General features: G+C 37.6%; 1 protein-coding gene across 4 annotated transcripts in view; it reads right to left on the bottom strand.

The window, feature by feature from the left end:
• C2CD3 (C2 domain containing 3 centriole elongation regulator) overlaps nucleotides 1–25,529 on the bottom strand; it is a 147,895-nt gene that overhangs the window by 56,403 nt on the left and 65,963 nt on the right. For all 4 annotated transcript variants that reach the window (XM_037026238.2, XM_037026237.2, XM_037026239.2 and 1 more), the window contains 9 exons: nucleotides 19,738–19,856; nucleotides 17,328–17,450; nucleotides 14,458–14,952; nucleotides 11,867–12,018; nucleotides 9,841–10,087; nucleotides 7,414–7,594; nucleotides 5,792–5,975; nucleotides 4,530–4,702; nucleotides 3,292–3,415 (listed from right to left, as the gene is read on the bottom strand). In XM_037026238.2, coding sequence (XP_036882133.2) covers nucleotides 3,292–3,415; nucleotides 4,530–4,702; nucleotides 5,792–5,975; nucleotides 7,414–7,594; nucleotides 9,841–10,087; nucleotides 11,867–12,018; nucleotides 14,458–14,952; nucleotides 17,328–17,450; nucleotides 19,738–19,856 — 1,798 coding nt within the window. The remainder of the gene's footprint in view (nucleotides 1–3,291; nucleotides 3,416–4,529; nucleotides 4,703–5,791; nucleotides 5,976–7,413; nucleotides 7,595–9,840; nucleotides 10,088–11,866; nucleotides 12,019–14,457; nucleotides 14,953–17,327; nucleotides 17,451–19,737; nucleotides 19,857–25,529) is intronic.

Raw genomic sequence — 25,529 nt, 5'->3', positions numbered from 1 at the left:
AGTTCCCCAAAGGCATAAAACTGACATTTAGGCAAAGAGGTCACCTCTTTTTGAAGCATTCCCTGACAGGCCAAAGCAGACTTAGGTGTTCCTTCCTTACTGTATACTTGGTATACATTAGTAGAGGGTAGTAATTTGGAGTTACACAAATCTGGGTTTGAATCCTGGCTCCATCATTTACTTAGATGTGTGGACTTGGGCAAATTATTCAACCTCTCCCAAGTTTCACTGTCCTCTTTGCTAAAAGGAACACAACACAAGGATACAACAAATACTAAAGATGTATATATATTTGAATACTTACTGTAATTTCATTTCTAATGAAATTAATTAACCCACAATGATCATTAATAGGAGACTGCTTTATGTTCATACAACAGCATATTCTGAAGTATACATTATGCATAGGAAAAAAGAGATGTAAATAAATCAAATGTTAGCAGTGGCTAAAAAAAAAAAAAGGATCAGTTATTCAAGTAATTTGTAAAAACCACATTAGATAATATACTCAAAACAGAGAACCTGCCCACAGGCAGTGAAAGGACTCTTAATAGGGAACTCTCAGAAGTATAGTGACATGTCAGAAAATTTGGGCCCCAAGCTGGTCTGCATGCATTCATTCAATAAATATTCCCTGAGTATCTGCTATGTGTGCCATGCACTGGGCTCAGAGAGCTAGATATACAGCAGTGAAATAGCTAGTTTCTTACCTTTATGAACTTAAAAACTATTGGCTATGTCCAAGGAAGTTTCTACTCACTCTCAGTTAAAGATCAGGTTAGTTAGAAGACTCAAGTGTGTAAGAAAGAAGTGCCTTCTTTACACAGACACTGTAATGTTTTTAGGAAGACCACTGGCACATAAGGTTAAGAGTTGGTGTCTCTTGATGAAAGAAGGTTGACTTCAGAGCACCTGCTATCAGGACACCAAGAATTCTTCTCTTCAGTAAGAGGCAATGTAAAACTTATTTCTGATTTTACTATATTCTACTGGCTAATAAAGGTAACAATTATCTATACTGGTGGAACTGTAAAAATTCATACATTTGTATAGTAGTTAGTAGTTGAACAAAGTAACTTCATATTTGTTCAATTTTTTTTTTACACTCATCGTTATAAAATCAAGGGAGGTGTTACCAATTTCCATATTTCAGATGAAGAAACTAAGACCTAGAGAGCAAAGAAACTAGTCCAAGATCACATACAGCTAGTGGAAGATGGGGGTGGGACGAGAAGCCAAGGGGTCCAATTTCTAGTACAATTCAGTTGCCATTATGTCGTGCTTTGTCTCATATCCTGTGGAACTCCACCGACCTGCCATTCTGGTAGTGTAGTGCTAGAAATGGCTTGGCTACTTGGCCCTTCCTTCTAGTAACACCAACACAGACTAAATGCAGGACTTAAAAAAAACTGCCTGTCGTCTGATCTGACTTTACCCCAGAAGTCCCAGAAAGAGGAACTACTGAGATTCTTATGTTATTCAGTCTCTCTGGGATTTACTGAGTATCTAAATTTCAAGTCCTTCTCTGCCAATTAAACAGTAGTTAATTTAATACCATACTCACAATTTTCTGGATCTTACACAGGACATACTCACATATACAAATTTCATGCCTCCATGCCTTTGACCAGAATTTTCAGCATCTTAGGCATTTTGATAACTCCTACTCTTCATTTGAGACTTAGATTAAGATATTTTGAAGGGCCCTAAATGCCAAGTTGAACAGATTGGACCTTATACTGTGGACCAATAGCCCTTACAATGTGAACAACCTAAGGATTTCATAGGGTGAACTATTTGGGTACAGGGAGAAAATATTAAAACTTCTATATTTGTTATCCCATAAAGTTTTACAACTCTGTTATATATTTTATGAACTATTTAATATATTAGTATAGTAGTATATGAAGATGATTTATTGGAGGGTATGCTACATTTTAATTTTTCTGTTAACTGGAATGCACAATTGAAATTAGGAGGCCACTACTATGTACAATGGGAAACCATTAAGAGATTTAGTATGTGGGAGTGACAGATTAAAAAACTGACCTGCTGTCACTTAGACTAAGATGTTGTAGGGCAATTATTGAAAAAGTCTATTTGGAGAATTTAGTGAGGAAAAATATTAATTAGACTGAACATTTTATTGGCTGCTTCAGTGTCAGATCTCACAGGGAAGAAATTTCATTAGTTATTTAGAGACTGTGAAGTTAAAGGCATACAATCTGACTCTAAGATACACCAAAGTAAAAAGTTAGGGAGCGCAGGCTGGCTTCTTCCTGGAACTCACATCCTAAGTGAACCTGTTTGCAGTAGGAGCGTGGCCTACTTCTCTTGCTAACTGGGGACCTGTTATGTGCTAGACCTATGCTATGTGGTGGGGTTGGGTAGTGAGAAGTTCAGGCAGTCACTAGAGGAACTCGAGTGGAGGAAAGCTTAGTGGAGGAAAACTCAGGTATGCAAATAACTGAAACAGAGTCATCTGTACTGCAACCAAGGTGCTAAGAGACAAAGGACAAAGCACGAATATGTCCACATGTAGGAAGAGATAAAGGAAGGCTGCAAAGAAGCTCTAAAATCTTGAAAGAAAATAGGAGTTTGTTTAGTGGCCAAAAGGAAGAAGAATATTCAAGGTAGAGAGAGGTATGAGCAAAGACCTGGAGGAAGTAAGAGAAGGCCGTGCTGTTTGCATACAGAAGCAGTATTCCAGGCAGAAAAAAGCGGCAAGACAAAGGCACAAAGAAATCAGGTCCCAAAGATAAGAGGGGGTTGAGATCATGTGGGGTTTTATAGCCATTTTAAGGAGTTTGGCTTTAATTTGAATGAGGTGGGAAGTCATTAGTGGGTTTTCAATAAAGCTTGAGACCTGACTTAGTTTTCATAGGATGCCTGGCTTGTACTGAGAACAGACTGAAGGGGAACAAGCTAGAAAACCAGGAGGTGGAACTGAGACTGAATGTGAGATCACAGAGGAGCTGTGGTGATGGGTCCTGGCATGGTTTGAGGGCACAGGATATGACCATAAGAATAAGTGGTCAAGCAGGGTTGAGGATACGTTGCTGGACAAGGTCCAGGAACTAAGTTGCTATTAACAGTTAAAATAGCAGAGTTTGTAAGTGATTCTATTCACTTATATTCATATATGCTTTTTTTAAGAGAAAAGGAAACAAGTAGAGTGTGGTTAATGGATTGGAAATTGTACACAAGGAAATTCTGCACATCTGAGTATCATATATCGTGTAGACTGCTATGGAAAAAGGTTTGAGAACTGCATTTCTAAGGTGGACTTACTTGGCTGCTGCTTGCAGACCACAGGCTCTGATAATCTGGACTGAGATAGACACAACTCGGGCAGCAAGAACTCCCTCTGCTGTCCTTGGAGTACGCCTGTACCTTAGGCCCACATCCAGTAATCCTGAAGAATGAAGACAGAAGGAAAAAAGATAAAAAGGTCAACTGGAAGATTCTCTGTACTACCAGACCTCAGGAAGGAAGGAAGGAAGAAGATAAACAGTACAATTCCAATGAACAATAAGGGGCTTTAGCAGTGAGATAATCTGTCCATGGTCACAATCACATTATATTATTGTACTTTATGATTAATAAAGGCAGAACAGAAGTTACTATTTTCACTTTACATCCTAGAAACTATGGCTCAGAGCTTCAACTGTTTGCCAAGATTACACAACTATCAGAGGCAGAACTTTATCCCAGATTTTCAAAACTCCTTATTTTTATAGAATTGAGATGGACTCTAATCTTTCTTCTTCTTCAAACTTCTAAAAGGTTTTCATACTCTTGTGCTTCTATCACCTCCTACCACATCACCTGAAACACCCTTCCCATGCCATTTTTTAAATAATAATTCTACCATCTGACTATCACATTTCAGAGAAAGCCTTAAGGAACATCAGAACAAGCTGATCCATTAGGTCAGGAGGAACAATCAGATCTTAATCACAGCAAGATAAAACCTTTTGTTTCGGCAGATGCTTCCCAGCAAACATGCACAATAACTTGATCTAGGAGGCTAATGTTAGGTATCTGATGATGTATTTGGAAGGTAGGTCATCTTGCTGAAACCATCAGGATATAATTCAAAACCCCAAATTGTATACTAATCCTTCCAACTTTAAGTCCTAACATCCTCCTCCCTTATGGTGAATTCCCAGTTCATGCTAACTATATTCCACCAACCCCACATCTGCTCATGTTGCTTCAGAAAAACAGTTCTTTGAGTATACCTATATAAATAGGATTTATGCTGCGAGGACTCATGAAACATGCTTGCTGAAGTTAAAGGTGAAATGAGATAAGCAACATTTATATAGAGCCAATGGAACTATGAATTTTCTAATTTGCAGTGTATATTCTATATTAATTTTTCTAAAAGAAGCTGTATCATGGTTTTCATCAAATTCTTAAAAGGGTAAGTACCACACAATGTGAAGAATCATTAACTTAGAGAAAAAGGGGACATTTAAAGTATTCTGACTTTGAAAAGTTAAGACAAACCAGTCTTAAATTACCTGATGATTGGTTCCTCAATTCTTTCCTGTTCTCAAACCTGGGGGTTAAAGGGAGATTAAAGGTCTGTAGTCCCACATCCTCATGGTGCTGCATGGTTACCACGGCACAGATCCTCGATAATGGTAAGGTTCCTTTGGCGACCATCTGGTCTCTTACATTAGGATAATAGTATCTGTAGGCCACAAAAACACAAGCTGTCAGTTGTAAGAATTTGGGGGACGAATGATTCAGTCTATTCCAGGGATCAGCTTTCAGTATTAAGTTATTTTTGGAGCCTGATTGTTCTGTATTTGTGGTATACAGCTGAGGTCATGTCTGGCTGGATTTATTACCCATAATAATAATGAGGAAGGGCCCTACAAATTATACCATGTATTCAGGACAAAGACTAGCTTCCCCCAGGCTTTCTGTTTGAGTTACTGCATCTGACTTGGACCTCTGGGATTAGCCACTTTTGAAAGAGTCCATCCTGCAGCAGCAAAAGCAGTTCTAAGTGGAGCAGTCCCAATCTTTTCTATGGCTTCAGGCCTAAGTCCCTCAAATTTGGAGGGTCATTGAGGATCTGTTAGTCCCTACTTTATTTCCTTCTCATATCAAAACATTTCATTCTTATTTCACAAAGTCATAAATCCCACCTACTTTCCACCTGATTGTACTTAAAAAGTTTCTGATGAGAGAACAATACTCTTCCCCAGTTCTCTTCTTGATTCTGTCTCCTCTTTTATCACACTCTCTTAGTCATTTTAGTTGGCTTCTGGGGAGTAGGATGCAAAGGGGTTGGGCGGTCAAACATCTGTATTCATGCCAAAGTCTGTGACATGGGTGAGTGGACTTTTATTTTATGAAGGCTACTCTTCTGGTGGTGTGAAGAACATATAAGGGACAACTCTAAAAGTGGGGAGAGCAGTTAGGAGACTGTCACAATAATTTAGACATGAAATGATGAGGTCCTCAAGTAAACAAGGCAGTAAGAGAAGCAGAGAAAGGTGACTGATACACATAAGATATAATAGTAGGAGATAAAACTGATAGAACAACACTTCCAAATGTAAGTAGTGGTTAGATGTATGAGATAAAACTGCTTCCAAGATCCTAATAATTTAGCAGAGTTCAGTAAAATCTGGATAAGAATCACTAACAAGCTCAAATAATATCAACTACGGCAGAAGGGGTCACTTAGCTTCCATAGGGTTCAACCAAGCCTGTTAAGGGAAGGATGTGCCCTTTCTTTCTAGAGACAGGACTGGGTTCTCCACTGTACCTGCACCAGATTTCAAACTGGACTCCACCTCCAGGCACAAGCCCCTGTGCAGAGAAGGCACTCAGTAGGAACCTCTGTAGTGGAACTTCAGTTGGCAACAGGAGAGAGTGGTGGTGCTTACTATTAAAGATGGGTTCTGGAACACAGAGTGTGGTTGCAGATCTGAAAGGCTTTAAAGTGATTCCTTTGGAAAAGAAAAGCAATTCAGAATAATTGAACACATCATTGAGTGTTTTACATGTAGTAAGATAGTAAGTACATTAATATCTAGTATTAATCAATTTTATAGTCGCAAAACTCCAATGAAGAAAATAAAACAGGTATTATTACGCCTACCAAACAGATGGGATATGAATACCTTGAGGTCACATGGTGAACTCAAAGGTCTTAAAGCTAGTAGATCACTGACCTGGAATGAGAGCCTGTATCTTTCGACTAAGTTATGCCTGCTAATAAGGTTCATTTCCCTAGCAGCTATGGTCCCCTAGGGTCCCATGATACAGAATAAAGAGATCCCTTTGTTGGTGAGCAGCGTATGAGGGTTCCAATTTCTCCACATACTTGCCAACACTTGTTAGTCCGGTTTTTGTTTTTAAAATTATTGCCATTGTAGTCGGAAGAAGTGGTTATCTTGTGGTGGTTTTGGTTTTCATTCCCCAAATGCCTAATGATATTGAATATCTCTTCATGTGCTTATTGGCCATTTGTTTACTTTTGGAGAAACATCTATTCAAATCCTTTGACCATTTTTTAGTGGAATTGTCTTTTTACTATTAATTTGTAAGAGTTCTTTGTATCTTCTGGATACAAGTCCCTTATCTGAGCCCCCAAATCAATAACTGCACTTCTGCAGTTATTTGTGAACATGCTCAGAATGGTGAAAAATCTGAGTCAACTGACTTGCTTATTTCCAGCTGAGCTTGAATAAGTTGATATTCTGCCTTCTTGTTTTAGCTCTCAGAGAAGTCTAGAAGATGGAGATGGTAAGGGGCAGTGCAGTGCAGTGCAGTGCCAAGAATATCTGGTTCTGGGGCCAGGTGGATAAGGCACTTGTTAGTGGGGTGGCCTCAGTCACTTAATGCTTCTGAAACTCATGTTCTCTTTTATAAAAGGAAGAAAATAGAACCTTCCAAAAGAACTATTTGGAAAGGTAGTGAACTCCTAAGTTGCTTTTAGGAGTTAAGATTATGATCTACATGAGATATGTATACATATATATTTCCCCTGGGAGCAATGGCTCAGTATTCTCCAATTAGTGTTCTTGACAACTTTGTAAAACATAACTGCCATGAATAATGACCATCAACCGTATGTATGTAAATTAAAGTGAGTAGGTATATAAATGCTAGAAGATGGGTCAAAATGTAAATAATCAGTGGATCCAGGTAAAGAGTACACAGAAGTTCCTTGTACTACTTTTGCAACTTTTCCATGAATTTGAAATCATATCAAAAGTTACAAAAAAACAACATAAGAAAAATAAAAACTTTAGCCATCTCCTATATTGTCCAGGTGAGACTAGAAACATTCAAGAACACAAAATTTACTCATGAAAAAAATTCCCAAGTATATTCAATAAAAGAACCGCACAAGAACAAAGAGTCCTAGCCTTTCAAACCTACCGTTTTCAAGGAACTCAGGCCCTTTTAGCACACTAGGTTGTGCGTCTTGAACTGGAAAGTAGTATTGAATATAACAATCGGCTTCTCCCCAAACTGTTGCCTGAAGAGGGGCTAGCCCTTTAACCTTTTCTACATGGAGCTCAAAATGGTGCTCCATCAGTCTGTTTCCTTGGTCCTCTGCCTATTAAATGAAACAGAGACACTGGTAAGCTTTAAAGAGTAACTTGCTTAGAATAGTCCTGTATCTATACGAAGTCTGAATATAGAAGAAATAAGCATTATGAGATGATACTCAAAGGGATACTTAATTTTTATTGTGTATAAATCTCACAATTGCTTACTTTTATCAGATCAAGTGAGATTTCTCTAGACTGTGAGACTGGGGTTAATATTAGGGAATCCAAAAATGTAATTCAGTGCATTAATGGAAAAGGGAAAAAAAAATGACTATCTCAATAAATGTTAAAAAGGCATTTGACAAAATTCAACATCTGTTTCTGATTCTTAGTATGCTTAGAGGCTATTTCCTTATTAAGATAAAGAATACATATTTGAAGCAAACATGTATTAATGTACTTATAACTTATTTACTATTTCTAATGAAGTTGTGACTAATACCAAGACTGTTCAATAATGGTAAGAAACTATTTGGAAAGGTAGTGAACTCAGTGTTACTGAAGGTACTTCTACTAATAACAATAATGGTTTTACTATGAGCCAGGCACTGTACTAATAAGCCCTTCACTTGTACTAGCTAATTTAACACACATAGCTAATAACAGTGGAACTAGCGTTTGAACTCAGGTGATCTAACTCCAGAGCTAATGTTCTTTACCTCTGCCCTGTACAGCTTCAGCAGACACTAGACAACCAATTGCTGGGGACATTCAAAGGGGGGATTCAGGATTCAGATAAGGGTCAGAGTGTATGATTTTCACATGTTTAACTTTCTAAATAATCTAATAAAGTTGAAATAGATTGCATTAGGTCTTTGTTTTGAAATCTAAACATATCAGCAATAGCTGCTCAAAAACCTTCGTTAGGAAACTGAGAACTTTCAATTTAATTCCCCTGAAAAAAAAAAAAAGAGGGAAAAAACCCCTCAGAATCACAGTGGCTTTTTGGCCATACAGTATTACAGTAATTAAATAATTCAGTTCTGCAGATGCTGAACTGGATGAGAGACTCAAGTATAGGAGGAAAAGCAGTTGTATTTGTAGATATCTACTCTTTGAAGGACTTCTTTTCTGTTCTTAATAACATTTTCCAACTTTCAGTATGGAATTAACAAAATCTGAGTCTACACTGTAATGTGAGGGTCATGTAACACCTAAAAGGACTTGGGAATGTTATGGATGATTTTCTTTGTGCTTTTATGTCATTATTAAATTTAAAAAGTCATTATTATCTACTGATAGACATTAGTATCTAATAGAAACAGTAAAGAAAAGTTTATAGTTCATAACATACAAATGAACAATAACCTGTTAGTAGATTATTTTCCTAATAGTTCTCTGCTAGAGATATTATATTTGTCATTCAGATTCTGATTAAAAAACATAACTTACTTACATGATGTGAAGACTGAGATTTGGCTATACAAGTAAGTGAAGAAACCAAATGTTAAGATACAGTAGGACATGATATAGTGGAATGATTGAACTTCAAGTTAGAAGACCTGTGCCTGAACCCCAGGTCTCCCATCCTTCACCATATGATCTGGACAAGCAACATAAGCTCTCTGATTCTGTTTCATCAACTACCGAGCAATGACAATGATCCACCTTATGATAAAGTACATCAGTGTACTTTCTCAAATGTACAGCACTGTACAAATTATTTTTAAGTTACTAGTAGTAAAGCAAGGAACTTCACTATAACTTTACAGTAAGGATTTGATTGAGAAACAGAATAAGATCTCACTCTCTCCACTCCTCAACTCCAATTTTTTTTCACCCAGATTATCTTTTTTAAGTGCAGTTTTAAGTTTACCCCAATTTTTAAAAAGCAATTATGTTCCTAAATTATAGGATAAAGATCTGATTGTCCAATTAGATTTTCTTTATAAATTCAAAGGGCTCAGGGAGACATTGATATCCACTTAATTCATAAAAGAAAAATATAAATGATTCCTTTGATCTACAGCAGGTATTGGAGTACAAGTATGTTCTTTTTCACTACTGTAATAAGGATTTGGGGCAATGGTTTCACTAAAGTATGATAAAATGAGATTATAATACTTGAAATTTGCTACGAGCGATCTTAAGTGTTCTCAGCACACGTGAAACAGCTAACTGGGTGAGGTGATGGATATGTTAATTAGCTTGGTTGTGGTCATCATTTCAATGTTATGTGTATCAAAATATCACGTTGTACACCTTAAAATGAAATTATGGTTTTGTAAACAATCAAGTTTTTAGTCACTACCATAGCAAACGAGGCGATAGATGGCTGGTTCAGGAAATGAGCTGGCCTAGGGCTGAAGAGAGGAAGTATTCTTTCTTCATTCTTTAATCTTTGTAGTGCCATTATTTGATCTGATGAACCCATGGCTAAAAAGACTCGAAGATTCCCATTTTGGTGGCCGGAGAACACATCAATCACGGGCATGTAGCTGTCAACAGCAACAACTGGGTACTGAGCATCAAGCAGTAGGTGAGAAATCTTGGGATCTCTAGGGAGAAAGAAATTGTGGATGAGCAAATAACAATAATCAATTATGTTAGAGCTGCTGCATTTTCAATTTGGCTCATTCTCAGTTTGTTAAAAATGGATCTACAGTTAGAAAAGTAATAGTGGTTTGAAAAAATACAATTTTATCCATAATCCATCAAATAAAAATTACCAGGCACGTAAGTTCCAAATGTAGCAATTTAAAGGCAGGGAATGTATCTGATTTATCTATCATCATGGCCCCAAGCCCAGTGTCTGGGATCAAGAGCTATCTAGGTAAAGGCTTGCTGAATTATTTTACAGGAAGGCAGTGCGGTCAACCAGAATAAGTATGGACTTTGAAGTCTGACAGATAAGATATGGATAATATTCCCAATAATATCTGTCATTTACTAAGTACTTACAATGTAAAGGTATATCCATTATTAACAAATGAGAAAAGTACAAATGTTTTACCCTATACTATACTGAATCTTAGCTCCGTCACTTACTTGTTGTATGAATATAAGTAATCAGTTTAATCTGTTTCTTCGTCTGTAAAATGTAGGTATAAAAATTCTACCAAAAAGCTGTTCTTAAGACTAAACTGAGATAACAGATATAAAATACCAAATATGATGCTTGATACATGGTAAGTGCTTAGTAAGTGATAGCTACTATTATTTCAAGCTCTCGTAAAAGAATGGGGTTCTAACAAAATGAGCAGGGAAGGGGGAATACCAGACCAGACTAATATCACAACCAAAAAGAGGGTTAAAAAAAAAAAGCCAAAAGCTTATAGCTGACAGTGGCATCCATGATTTCAGCAGTATCCTTAGCCTGACCATACTTCTATCATAAGTACTTCACTGTTCATAGCAGATTATCCATTGATTTTCTCACTAGATCCTGGATCACATTGCTCCATAAAGGAGACAGGGGAATCTATCATTCCCCTTATTTTACAGATGATGAAAAGAAAGCCAGAGAGGCTGACTTTTCCAAGTCAAAGAACAAGTTTCTGCATTTGTAAAATGGGGATAATGATAATACTTCCTGGGGATACAGAAAGGCTCACATGATACAATGCCCACAAAAGTGCTCTTTGTAAAATGCAGCATTTAAAACAAAGAACTGTGAGAAGGCTGTGAGGCAAGAGGTCAGTGCTAAAATAATTAAAAATCAGCACCTTGCACCAAAAGCAAAAAAATGAACAGTTTGTACTTAGGAAAGAACTAACCTTAGATAAATCAATACCCCATCTAGGTGTTGGGTAGTAAGAAGTGAGGTACAGTATTCAAATCTGAAGATCCAAAAGATAGTACAGAAATCTTGCGAATAGCTAATGTGAACAGCATGAACGTTTTGTGATTGAGATAAACCATTAGTTTTGTGAGGTGGTAACTTTTGGTAATAGAGCTTCCTGGTGAAGCAGCAGAGCTCTCTAGGTTCTAACCCTGGGTCTACTACTTATGATGTACCTGACAAATTATTAAACTTCTCTTTGCCTCTGTTAAGACATCTGTAAAACAGGGGAAATAAAAGTTACCTGCCTGAGAGGATTGTTGTGGGGCTTAAATGACTTAAATGAATGTAAGGTTCTTAGCACAGGGCCTGAAACATGGTAAGCGGTATCTGTAAGAATGCTTTAACACAGAAAGAGCAGGAACTGTGGTGAAACTGAGAAGAGTACTCTAAGGAACTATTGGGCTAGTCATGTCTGCAAACTGAAGGAATTCCTCTTCTGTCCACACAAAGTTAAAGATGTAAAATAAGTAATACTCCAAAAGATCCTATTTACTTGAATGACACGTAAAACTGGTGGAGAGGGAGTTTCACCAGCCCGAGCAACTTGTCCTGTCCTGGGCTCCGCACCTTGTTCCAAGTTTCAATTACCATCACATTGTTCTTAAGCCTTTCCAGGTATTTGGAGGACAGAGAGACAGGAATCACCTAGGGAGAAGAACAACAAAAAGCAAAACAAAAACCCACACCTGAGAAAATAAAGGATTAATTTATACTTCTATTCAACATTTACTGAAAGCCTGCTATGTGCCATGCACAGTGCTAGGAGCTGAACACATTAAAATAGAACCTATTCTGTATCCTCAAGAGAAGCCACAGTCTGGTTTTAGAGAACATATGAAGGCCAAATACAAAATGGTCCGAGTTCTCTGATGACAAAGCTCATATAGATGGGACTTTGGGGATACAGAGAAGGTTGTCAGACATGTCAGTCATTGTGGTTGCCAAGTTCATCCAAGCCTTTCCAAGGCAAAGTGACCCATCTGCAAACCCTTGATGAAAGACAGAAGTTTTTGAAAAAAGATGGCTAGTGACTAGACAAGAGTTGAGCACCCAGTCAAATGGTAGCCAATCCCAATGGGTGGTATGACCCAGCGCAAAAAGCTCTGTTCAGATGTCATGGCAAATAGTAAGCCTACTCTTTATTTGGATTTTCAATGTAAAATTAGTCCAGAATTGGCCAGTCAGGTGGTAGCTGAAAGAGAAAAGAGAAGTCATAAAAAGAACCAGAAATGAAGGGCCAAGAGCAGGTCAGTCAACTTAATGGCACAATCAAGGGCCCACCAATCTGAAGGAACCCAAGCTGTAGTATAATTCCAACAGCAGAGGAGAGATAAGCCCCAATGATGAAATCAACAGAAACATGAGAGGCAAAATGGGTAAAACAAGAAATGATGTGGGGCACGATGAAAGGAAGATATCAGAAGAGCAGAGAACCTGAGAAGAGAGACTTTTGTATCCATCTAAGAAACTCCAATTACATAGGGTACCTTGAGCACATTTCTGTTACCTGAAACCAAAAAAAGGAAAATACAGCAACCTAACCTACATGTAGGTGGATTTCAGGGAGAGATTCTGGGGGGAAAGTAACCCTAAATCTTAAGAATAAGCAGGAAATAACTAGGATAAAAAGCTCTGTATAATAGGAATCATGAAGGCTGACAAGGAAATTCAAGGCAGAAGGAAAAGAGAATGGCTAGGGAACCACAAGTAACTGAGTGTAGCTGGACTACCTCGTGGGAAGAGAAGAGTGGCAGGAGTTGAGATGGGAGAAGTACAGTCAGTCCGTTCTTAAAGGGTCCTGTAGTCCAAACTAAGGATTTGGATTCTGTACTGAAGGCTATGGGGAAATCACTGAAAAGTTTTAAACAGGGTAGTAAAATAATCTGGTTAGTGTTATAAAGATCATTCCTGTTAGTGCACAGAAGGGATGGGTGGCGAGAGAACAGGAACAGGCCAGTCTCATGGCTCTTTGGAGTGAGCATGAGGCCTGAATGAAAGCAGTGGCAATGGAGTTGAGGTAAAAGAACTTATTCCAGAGATAATTAAGTTTGCAGCATCTACTGGACTTGGTAAATAATTATGTAAGAGCAAGCCAAGGAGAAGTTTAAGTTCTGCTTGGGTTTCTGAGTATAAATTACAATATTAAAAAGGGCAGAGAAGAGGAAGAGTAACAGATTGGGAAAGAAAAATAAATTCAGATTTGGATACATGTGAATTCCTTCTTTCCTTCATACATCTTTGTTGAATAACTGCGATGTGCCAGGCAATGCGTTAGGTGCCAAGTATTAAGTACTTTGAGACACCCAGGTGCTGACGACCAGCAGGCAGCTAGATACAGAGACCTGAAACTTGAGGGAGATGTCTGGCCTACATGGAAGTGTGGATTTGGAAGTTATCATCATAAAAATAATAGCTGAAGCTATGGGAATATTTATGACCATGGGAAAAGGAAGTGTTGGCTTGGACAATGCCAAAGATAAAGTAATGAAAAGGAGCACCAATAAAGCTAAGAGAATGGGAAAAGTGCTGGGGTCACCACTGTTTTCTTAGTTTTCCTATTGGCCCAGTACTAAAGAACATCTGTTGATTCAGGAAGAAAATAAGAGAGTTACAGAAGTCAAGAAAGGATACAATTTAAGCAGTAGTAACAAATTCCATAGAGAAAGCAAGTAAGATGAGTACTGAAGTAAGTAGAAGAATAAATGAGAGTACAGGAAATAAATAAATAAATAAATAAAGAAGAGTTTGGAAATACAGAAAAGAATGGGGGAAGTCTGGTAGTAGTAGAAGCAGAAAGGAATAGAACTCAGAACTCAAGACAGAAGAAGTAGTGGGAAAATCGTATCAACTGAGACAGGACAGAAGGAAAGAAAGACATAGGAAAGTTTTACAATGTTGGCATTGTCTCTCCTTTTTGCATCCCATAGTGCGACTGGATCTGCACACCAGATTAATTACAAAGGCCCCTCCCAGTCCATATATTCTAGGTTCCTTTCAAAATGGAATTATGATTTGGGAAACATTCTGGTCTCTCACCCCTATACATCTCTACTGGATGCGTAATGTTCAGACATGTATAATTACCTGAGAAAAGTTAAAGACTGGTTGTGTTGTGCCCCAGGCAATGACAGATCTGGAGAATTCGTCTGTGAAGAGCTTGCAATTTAAATAAACATTGCATGGTGGTTGTTTCTCAGAATCTCCAGTAATGAAATCTTTCCCATCTGGCACCATCAGCAGCACATATAACAGCAAAGCACTCTCTTTTGCTGACCCACTTGACTGATTTACTGAACTGTGAGAAGCCAGCACTGCCATGAAGGTTGAAGGATCTGATGCAACAGGGCTTGGTGCCTTTGGGTTGGAGTGTATCAAATTCTGTGCTTTCTTTGCAGTTTCTTCATGAGTTTGGCTTAGGTTCTGTGGGTTCTGGGTATGGGCAACATGTTGGCTAGGTTCTGGTAGTGTCTTATCTGGATTTGTGAGAGCACGAAGTGAGGTATGTTGACTGCTGCTACTTAACTTAGTATTGACCCCACCAGTGAAATCCTTGTTATCTGTAATAAGCTCCACAGTAACCTATAAAACACAAAGGGAAGAGAGTTAGTAGGAATGTTTTCTAGAGTCAGAATCAGAATTTTAGAGCTAGAGGCAGCACTGGATAATTAGGAAATTAACTCATCTTCAAATATATAGTACAAACACTAATAGGATTAAGAAAAGCCAGAAATAGGATTTACCAGTAATATAAGGTGAACCTGGAACATCATTGTGCCAAAAAAGAAGGAAGTGCTTAGAAAAGGATGGAGACATATTGAAAGGACACAGAATCCAGTTGAAGGGGCTCCCAATGGCCAAATCTGGGACAATTTCAACATCAAAATGAATAATAATAATGGGTTACCTATTGAATAATGTAAGAACCCATGAGATCAATCCAATATAAATAAATATGGGTGACAGGAGAACTCTTCCATGGAGTAGGATGCCAATTAATGTGTACAAGGAATGGAGGAGTTAGAAAATCAACATCTTACAGTCATCATTGTAATGACTGATTCAGGTAACCCCAATGGAGGACATTCTACAAAGTAAAAGGCCTTAGTTTTCAAAAATATCAAAGTACTGAAAGACAAAGAAGGGTTGCACAACTGCTCCAGACTAAAGGGGAATAAAAGAGATGACAATTAAATGTAACAGATGATCCTGGCCTGGAAAAAAATTTGCTATAAATGGAATGACTGGCATAATTGGTGAATTTTGAGTATGGACTATGGTTAGAATATAGTATCAATGTTAAATTGATTTTTAGAACTATACAGTGTTATGTATGATAATGTCCTTGTTCCTAGGAAATAAAAAAATTCAGGGGGAAAGAAGCATGATGTCTATAACTTTCTTAAATAGTTCAGAAAAAAAATTGTGTGTGTGTGTGTGTGTGTGTGTGTGGAGGAGAAGCAGACAAAGAGAAAGAGAAAAAGGGAGAAAAGGATAGAAGAGGTAGGCAACTATAAAGCAAATGTGACAAATGTTAATAATTGGTGAGTCTAGGTAAGGGATATGTGAGTTCTTTTTCCTATTCTGTAATTTTTCTCTAAGTTTGAAGTTTTAGGGATAAAGAGGACTCACTGTTCCTTTTATTTAAAACCTACTACAAAGTTTCTTTAGTCTATTGAATATGGACAACAACCTATATAAAACAATACTTCAACAGAGGCAGGACAAAAACAATTTCTAGTTCATTTATTTTTTTAATTACCCCTTTCTGATTTTAACCTTGAGGTCTGGAATGAACTAGGCAAGTTTCACTAAAACTTCAATAGTGAAAGAGTATTGTGATATTAACTTTTTGCAATGATAATCACACAAGTATTTAAAACTAAATGTTATTTATTAATAAGAAGACCAAGAAGGGGGTAGAGAAAGTTTATGAGAAGCAGCAGCAGCATAAAAATCAGGAACAAAAGCACAGAGGCATGAACCAGCATGATACTTTACTGATTCTTTGCATGGCTTGACATGGCTATTGGTGGGGAAGCTGCAAGACAGCTGGTAGGCTGAGGTCATATGGTGAGCCTTGTATTTTATCCTTTGGGTGAGGGGGTGCCATGGAAATGTTTTAGGTAAGGCTGTGGTGATTTAAAAAACTCACCGTGACAATCAGAGAAAGCTATACTGAAGTCACACATCCAAACTCCAAACTCTGCCACTTAAGAAATCCTGAAGCTTCTGAATAGAAGGAAAGAACCCTCTCTCCACTGAATTATATATCAGAGTTTATTCCACCAGGACACAAACTCAGTTACTTCCCTTCTTGTTCACTGCCACTACTCTAGTCCAAGCCATCAATCATCTCTTTTCTGGACTAATGCAATAGGCTCCCTATTTTCCCTCTTGCCCCTACAATCTAGTCTCTGCACAGTCATCTTTTAAAAATGTAAATCAGATGTCACTCCCATGCTTTAATGTCCTTTTTGGCTCATAAGATAACATCTAAACCCTTAACCCTGACCTACAAAGCTCTAAATGATATGGCTGTCTGCCTGTTCAATTTCACTTTCTGCCACTCTCCCTCTTGGTTCCCTATTCTGTGGCAAATTTCTGTCCCTTGATGATGCCAAGCCTATTCCTGCTTTAGGGCCTCTGCGTGTATTAGTCCCTTTCTCTGGAACGGTCTTCCCTGTGCTTTTTACTTGGCGGCCTCTTCTTCTCATTTTCAAACCTTACCTTAAATGTCACATTTTTAGATAGACCTTTCCTAACCATTATCTCCTACTTCCTTCCAGGTATTCATTATCGTATCATACCATTTGTTTTCTTCACAGCACTTCTGTTGCTCTATTTTAACAAGCTGCAAGACCAGAACTATGATTTTCTTGTTCATTGCTATATTCTCAGTGCCAGCCAGTAATAAATGCTCTAATAGTTGACTATTGGAAAGTATACTTATGTACCTTGAGGGGACCAACTGGAGTCTGGCCATTTTCCTGTTGCACTGGAAGCTGATTATAGAAAGAAAGCAGCTCAGACTGAATGACAGATCGCAAAGGCAGTGATGCAGATCCAATGACTTCTGGCTGAGAGAAGGAAAGAAAAAGTTTAGGTTAAATGAAGAGGAGTCACAGGGGACTTTAAAGCAGTTTATACAGGAACCCATGCTTTATGAAGCACATAACTTAATTATTTGACTCAGCAACTTTAAGTGGCAACCTACATTCTGCCATATTTTGGTTCCCCTTCTAGATTTCACTGCTTCTCCCTGGAAGATTATAGAGGGTTTCATAAATCACAAAGAAGTTGGAAGACTATCTTTTTCTATTTTTAATGGATATTTCTTTATAAAAAATGTTCAATTTCATTATTAAAAATAAGAAATAATTTAGATTATACAAATTCTTGTCATTAAGCTACGAAAATCACAAAACTTAATATACCTGATGCTATCAACGATATGAAGAAACAGAGGCTGTCATATGTGAAGTTGGGAGTATAAACTGGCAACATAGTTCTGGACAACAAATTTGATGTCGAATGTTAAAAGCTTTAAATATTCATACTCTTTGGCCCACTACATCCATTTCTGGGAACTTATACTAAAGAAATATTAAGGAATACACAAAAACATTACACATAAAATGTGCATTTTAAAAATTAAAAATCAGAAGTAACTAGAGGACCAATAATCAGTAATTATTAAGTTAATTACAGCACATTCCTACAATGCAATATGCAGCCATTAAAATGCTGTTTACAAAAAGTCTGAAATATGAACAATATTTGTTATGTTGATTACAAATAGGCTATTAAGTTATACATAGCAAACTTTCAAATACTTGTAAAATTATGTGGAAAAGATTAAATATATTTTTTGAAAAAATTACTAAAAACCCTCAAGAGCATATTAAGATTTTTTTAAAAAGGATAAAAATTACATACAAAATTATCTTAATACTAAATACAAAGATTAAAATTATCTTAATACTAAAATATAAAGATTTACACATATATTGTATTCATTTGAAAAACACAAAGAAGAAACAATTATTAACAATAGTTATTTCCTGGTGATGGGATTATAAGTGATTTTTGCTTTAGATAAAAATATTTTTCAAGTTTTCTATAAAAACTTGTAATTCTCTTACTAGAAAGAAGCCATTAACTGGGTGATTCAATGTAAATATAGAAATGCTTAGAAAGGGTGTTTTGAGGTTGTGGAATTATATTTTCCCACCTCTTCCTATTTTGGTATATTTTCCAAAACAATTTCTACTATTTATATTCTCTGAAAAAAACAAAAAGAAAATAAGATATATTCCTTAGGCTATTCATACTAAAGGGGAGGTCAAATCACAGACTCCAAGAAGGGACTAGCAGTTACCAAAGGGGAGGGGTGGAGGAGGGCAGGTGGAGAGGGAGGGAGAAGGGAATCCCCTTCTTATGATTAGTGCACATGGTGTGGGGGGAATCATGGGGAAGTCAGTGCAGCAGAGCGAAGGCAAATAGTGACTCTGTGGCATCTTATTACACAGATGGACAGTGAATACAATGGGGTGTGGGGGGGACTTGATAATATGGGTGAATGTAGTAACCACATTGTTTTTCATGTGAAACCTTCATAAGAGTGTGTATCAACAATACCTTAATAAAAAAAAGCAGACAAAAAGTAAAGAGGAGGTCAAAGATTATAAAGCCCACTCTTTTATTGAAGGAAGTAAAAACTGCTCATGACATAGTTTCATTGATTTATACTGTGCCAGTTAAAGTGAATTTTATAACTTTGGAATTGGCTGATCAAAACTGCTTTCAACATTATATTATTTTGTGCATGGGCTGGATACTTCACATATCTGCTTGAAAACAGGAAGAGTCTCAAATTAAGGCTAATTACATCAATCCAAACAGTCAATTCTCCAAAGTGGCGAGCACAATGAAGAAGTTAGGAAGGTAGGGTCTTAAGTCAAAAAACTTGGGATGGAGTTTTGGCTTTGTATTTTGTAAGCTTGGGTGATCTTGGACAAGTTACTTCACTAATCTCAGTTTCTTCATCTGTAAAATGAAATAATAATGTACCTAATTCACACAGCTGTTATGATGATTAAATTTGATAGCATGTGTGTGTAGTGCCTTTAGCATGTCTGGCCTAAAACAGCAAACAGAAATCAGAAATAATAAATAATCATGAGCATTAGTGTTGCTTGAGTCTGGAGGATTTCCTAGGTTAGGTAGGAATACCCATTTTTAGCATATTTTATTTTTATATTATATTTTTATATGCTATAATAGAAAAAAATGTTTCCGCATTATTTAAGTATGCTCCAATTCCTTGGTATAATAGTAAGAAATGGTTAAAATCACTTGAAGTACCTTTTTCTGTGGGGTTTTCTTTGTGTAAATTTGGAAGGTGAGGTTGGAATTCCACCAGTGTTCTATCATTGGGCCACCAAACTGTACTGGAAACACAGATCGCTGCTGGAATTTCACTACTGTAAGGAGAACCAGACACATGAGCACATGTTAGACCACCCAGCTATTGCCATCATCAATCCCTGCCTTGACACCACCTGCCTCCTTTTCAAATCTAGCTAAAATCTCAGGAATCCAGTCAGTGTAATTTCACAAGTGTTACGTTTGTAGGACTGACCAAGCAGAGACAAAGAGAAAACCCTAGGTACAGTACAAGGGAAGGTAAGCAGTGTCATGTTCTCTGTTTTGCTGTGAGAAATGAATGTCAAACATATGCGCTCAGGATGTGTAAAGAGACATGATACACTTCATTGAGAGTAAAGTAATATGACTTACTGTTTTAAAAAGAGAAAGGTAAGTAGTGTTTACAAAAGAAAGGTGGGAAGAGTGTTGGAGGTTGGACAATGTGGCATACAAGAAGAGAATTGAACCAAAAACTATAATAATAAAAATGTGTTTATCTTCTGGCTGAAGACAAGGGGATTCCTACTATAACATTCAGACAAGATACCAGATACTGATGTTCACTGGCAGTGTCAGGTGGGAAGGTCTGTCTCTTGAATGGAAAGAAGGGGTTTTTGCTGCAATAACAAGTGTAAATGGGATAAAGTGACAGTGGTATCTGAGTCTGTACTCACTGCTATGGGGCTTTGGTAGATTAAAAAAAAAGAAATTTGGGACTAGAATCAAAGGATACAAGTTCAAGCTCCAATTCTCTCACTCATTAGTGACTACCTTAGTCACAATTTATCACTTGTAAAATGATCTTCCTGTCCATGCACTTCTAGGCCCTTAAAATGCATCTGAAAAACCCTCACAAAAGGTTAGAGAGAGAACCTGCTATCTCTGGTATTCATTCAAACTGCCCATTTTAAGCTGCTGATCTTTCTGTTCATCTTTGCCATCTTACTTGTTGACTCTGTATACTTCTCTTGGTGCTCATGGACAGGACCTGGGACTTTCTATCTGGATCCACACACAAGAACAATGAACAAAACTTTGGGCCCCATACCCACTAGTTTATCTGCTTGTCTTACCAGGGAAAGGAAGGTAAGATAGCACCTACACCTCACTGGAGTGCTGGGAGGACTGACTGAGGTAATAGGTGAAAAAGCACTTTGGTCATTGTAAAATCCTTTATGTACAAACAGAACTCTATTTCAATTTGGTGCCACTCAGATTTCTACTCATTGCTTGGGTACATTTTTGTACTATATTTCTCACATACTCTGTTTCTTAAGCACATGTATTTTTAACCACAAAAGTGAAGTAAGACAATAATGGAAGAAGAAATTCATGTAAATAAACTACTAACAATGTTCCAGAGAAGATTTTTTTAAGAATTGGAAGGGATCCTGAAAATAATAAAAGTCTAATCCATATTATTGTTAAGAGAGGCCCACAGATAAAAAGTAATTCTGCCTAAGATCACAATTAGCATATGGTAAAATCAGAACTAGAACTCTGTCTTCCAATGCCTGGCTTGATGCTTATTCCACACCTCCTATATGATCTTCATCAGAAGGACCTGGGGAGAAATCAACCACTGAGGCCTACAATAATAACAATAATGAATGAGAAGCAGTATCAGTTAAAAGCATGTGACGTGGAAAAAAGAAGATCCCCAAAAAAGCATGTGACTTGGAATCAGAAAAGTTCTAGGTTCAAATTCTAGTTCTACCATAAACCAGCTGTGTGATCTTAAACAAGGTGCATTATGCCTGTTTCCTCTTTTCTCATCTGTGTGTGTGTGTATGTGTGTTTGTTTTCGTTTGAGGATTAAATGCTTCCACATAGGGTAATGTCCAATAAATCTGTGTTATCATTAGTTACATACTATTTTAGAGTTTAAGGCTTTTACATTCATTATCCCACTTGTCCATTAATCCCTTGTGTCCTTGCTTTGCAGGATGTTAGCTGAAATTCATTCATATCAGAACTGTGTCCTTTCTGTACCTCGATTTTATAGATGGGGAAACTGAGGCTCAGAGAGGTTTTTAAGAAACTCATCAAATGCCACATAGGTATAAAGAGGTAGCAGGGAAGACCTGAGAAGAGGATCCAGCATTTTCCTTGCCTATGGGGGTTCATTAAGAAGGTTAACCACATTAAAGCTCTTCAAACATATTTCTTTTCAACCAACAGGATAATTACACAGTTTTGAATGCTCTGAACAAAACTCCAGGGCAGCTTCTGTTGCTATTGGTAATTTAAGCATAGAGCCAGGAAGTAAACATATGAAAAATTTTAAATGTCCTAATTCTTCCTTAAGGTAATGGGGAACTCAAACAATGTATTCTAGTAAAAGAGTATATTAAATCACTTTAGGCACTATTTTTTTTATTTTTTATTTTTTTGAGAGGGCATCTCTCATATTTATTGATCAAATGGTTGTTAACAACAATAAAATTCAGTATAGGGGGGTCAACGCTCAATGTACAATCATTAATCCATCTCAAGACTAATTCTCGTCAGTCTCCAATCTTCTGAAGCATAACAAACAAGTTCTTACATGGTGAACGAATTCTTACATAGTGAATAAATTCTTACATGGTGAACAGTACAAGGGCAGTCATCACAGAAACTTTCGGTTTTGATCACGCATTATGAACTATAAACAATCAGGTCAAATATGAATATTCGTTTGATTTTTGTACTTGATTTATATGTTGATCCCACATTTCTCCTATTATTATTATTATTTTTATTTTTAATAAAATGCTGAAGTGGTAGGTAGATGCAAGATAAAGGTAGAAAACATAGTTTAGTGCTGTAAGAGGGCAAATGTAGATGATCAGATGATCAGGTGTGTGCCTATGGACTAAGTATTAATCCAGGCTAGACAAGGGCAGCAAGACATCCACGGATGCAGAAGATTTTTCTCAAAGTAGGGGGGTGAGGTTCTGAGCCTCACCTCTGTTGATCCCCAAATTCTCACCTGATGGCCCCCCTGCGACTGTGCCTGTCTTAGGTTGTTCCTCCCTTGAGGAATCTTACCCATCTCTGGCTAACCAGTCATCTTCCGGGGCCATACAGGGAAATGTAAAGTTGGTAAGTGAGAGAGAAGCCATATTGTTTGCAAAGGTTAGCTTTTTACTTCTTTGCAGATTTATGCCCTGTGGCTTCTATGCCCAGCACTTGTCTCGAGGTATCTTTACCACCTGGAGGAATTATGATACTCGGTAAATTAGATATGAGGCACGAATTCTATTTAAGGGTTGTAATTAGGAAGGAAGAAGAAAAGCTATAGATGTAGCATATGAAGGAAACATGGGAGGATTGATTATTTCTTTGACATATCTTCTTGTATAGTACCTTAAGTATGTATAGGTTTTAAACTACTAACTAATTTGCACACACATATTAACATAATAGGAATACGGTGACATAAACAAAGCAAATCTATAATTACCATCCATCTCCAGTGAAGCCAAGAAAACCATTTAGGCACCCTAGGCATTTGTGAAAATTTATCTATGATATGATGGATATTGTCCAACTGTACTTGAACCATCAGACAAATTAAAGCAGCCCATTTCTGGGATCTGTTCACATCCCATATGTTCTTTTAACCGTAGATAGTCTATAGTCATGAGATTTTGGAGTGCTACAACTTGCACACCTCCCAACTCCTGGTTGAGTTCCAACAGTACAGATCCGGTCAAATTCGTTGTCTCACTGTATGCACATGCCAGCCTAGACATCTCCCTCCTCATTCCTATGGCAAGTCCAGGAGACGGTGGGCTGGATGCAGCCACAACCGCAGCATCGTCCGGATACCTGTGGAGGCTTTTTGATGATCATCCCCCGGCACAAGTCCTCCAGAGAGTGCTGATGCCGGAAGCTCCTCCTCATATTGTATCTTAGTTCATTTTCTGGGTATCCAAGCTAGGCCTTGATCTTCTGCATAGAAACAAAAAGACCCTTTGCCCACACTTTGACATGCCCTCTATACCACTGTGCAGAACTCATTGGAGGTCAGCACACAGTAACTTTTTTTTTTTTTTTTTAATTAAGAGAAAGGAATATTATCAGAAAAGAGTACCTCCATAGCTGATCATCTGACACCCTTTAAGTGATCAACATTAAGGATATTTAAAGCATGCGTTGATCTTTGATTTACCAATAGTTTTATCCTGTCAAGGAGTAATCCCCCTTTTCTTTCTTTCTTTCTTTCTTTTTTTTTAAAATTTTTAATCTACACTTACATGAAGAATACTATGTTTACTATGCTCTCCCCTATATCAGGTCCCCCCTAACAACCACATTACGGTTACTGTCCATCAGCTTAGCAAAATGTGGTAGAGTCACTACTTGTCCTCTCTGTGTTGTGCAGCCCACCTTCCCCTTTCTCCCTCCCCCCCATGCATGCTAATCTTAATACCCCCCTTCTTCTTCCCCCCCCATCCCTCCCTGCCCACCCATCCTCCCCAGTTCCTTTCCCTTTGGTACCTGTTAGTCCATTTTTGGGTTCTGTAATTCCGCTGCTGTTTTGTTCCTTCAGTTTTTCCTTTGTTCCTGTACTCCTCAGATGAGTGAAATCATTTGGTATTTCTCTTTCTCCACTTGGCTTATTTCACTGAGCATAATACTCTCCAGCTCCATCCATGTTGCTGCAAATGGTTGGATTTTTCCACTTCTTATGGCTGAGTAGTATTCCATTGTGTATATGTACCACATCTTCTTTATCCATTCATCTACCGATGGACATTTAGGTTGCTTCCAATTCTTGGCTATTGTAAATAGTGCTGGGATAAACATAGGGGTGCATCTGTCTTTCTCAAACTTGATTGCTGCGTTCTTAGGGTAACTTCCTAGGAGTGGAATTCCTGGGTCAAATGGTAGGTCTGTTTTGAGCATTTTGATGAACCTCCATACTGCTTTCCACAATGGTTGAACTAATTTACATTCCCACCAGCAGTGTAGGAGGGTTCCCCTTTCTCCACAGCCTCGCCAACATTTGTTGTTGTTTGTCTTTTGGATGGCAGCTATCCTTACTGGTGTGAGGTGATACCTCATTGTAGTTTTAATTTGCATTTCTCTGATAATTAGCGATGTGGAGCATCTTTTCATGTGTCTCTTGGCCATCTGTATTTCTTTTTTGGAGAACTGTTCAGTTCCTCTGCCCATTTTTTAATTGGGTTATTTGTTTTTTGTTTGTTAAGGCGTGTGAGCTCTTTATATATTCTGGTCGTCAAGCCTTTATTGGATCTGTCATTTTCAAATATATTCTCCCATACTGTAGGGTTCCTTTTTGTTCTATTGATGGTGTCTTTCGCTGTATAGAAGCTTTTCAGCTTAATGTAGTCCCACTTGCTCATTTTTGCTGTTGTTTTCCTTGCCCAGGGAGATATGTTCAAGAAGAGGTCACTCATGTTTATGTCTAAGAGGTTTTTGCCTATGTTTTTTTCCAAGAGTTTAATGGTTTCATGACTTACATTCAGGTCTTTGATCCATTTTGAGTTTACCTTTGTATATGGGGTTAGAAAATGGTCCAGTTTCATTCTCCTACATGTAGCTGTCCAGTTTTGCCAGCACCATCTGTTGAAGAGACTGTCATTTTGCCATTGTATGTCCATGGCTCCTTTATCAAATATTAATTGACCATATATGTTTGGGTTAATTTCTGGGGTCTCTAATCTGTTCCACTGGTCTGTGGCTCTGTTCTTGTGCCAGTACCAAATTGTCTTGAT

The sequence above is a fragment of the Manis javanica genome, chromosome 11 (genome assembly GCF_040802235.1).
Source record: "Manis javanica isolate MJ-LG chromosome 11, MJ_LKY, whole genome shotgun sequence".
Taxonomy (NCBI): Eukaryota; Metazoa; Chordata; class Mammalia; order Pholidota; family Manidae; genus Manis; species Manis javanica.
Note: the sequence above shows the minus strand (reverse complement) of the source record. Positions and strands in the feature narration are given on the sequence as shown.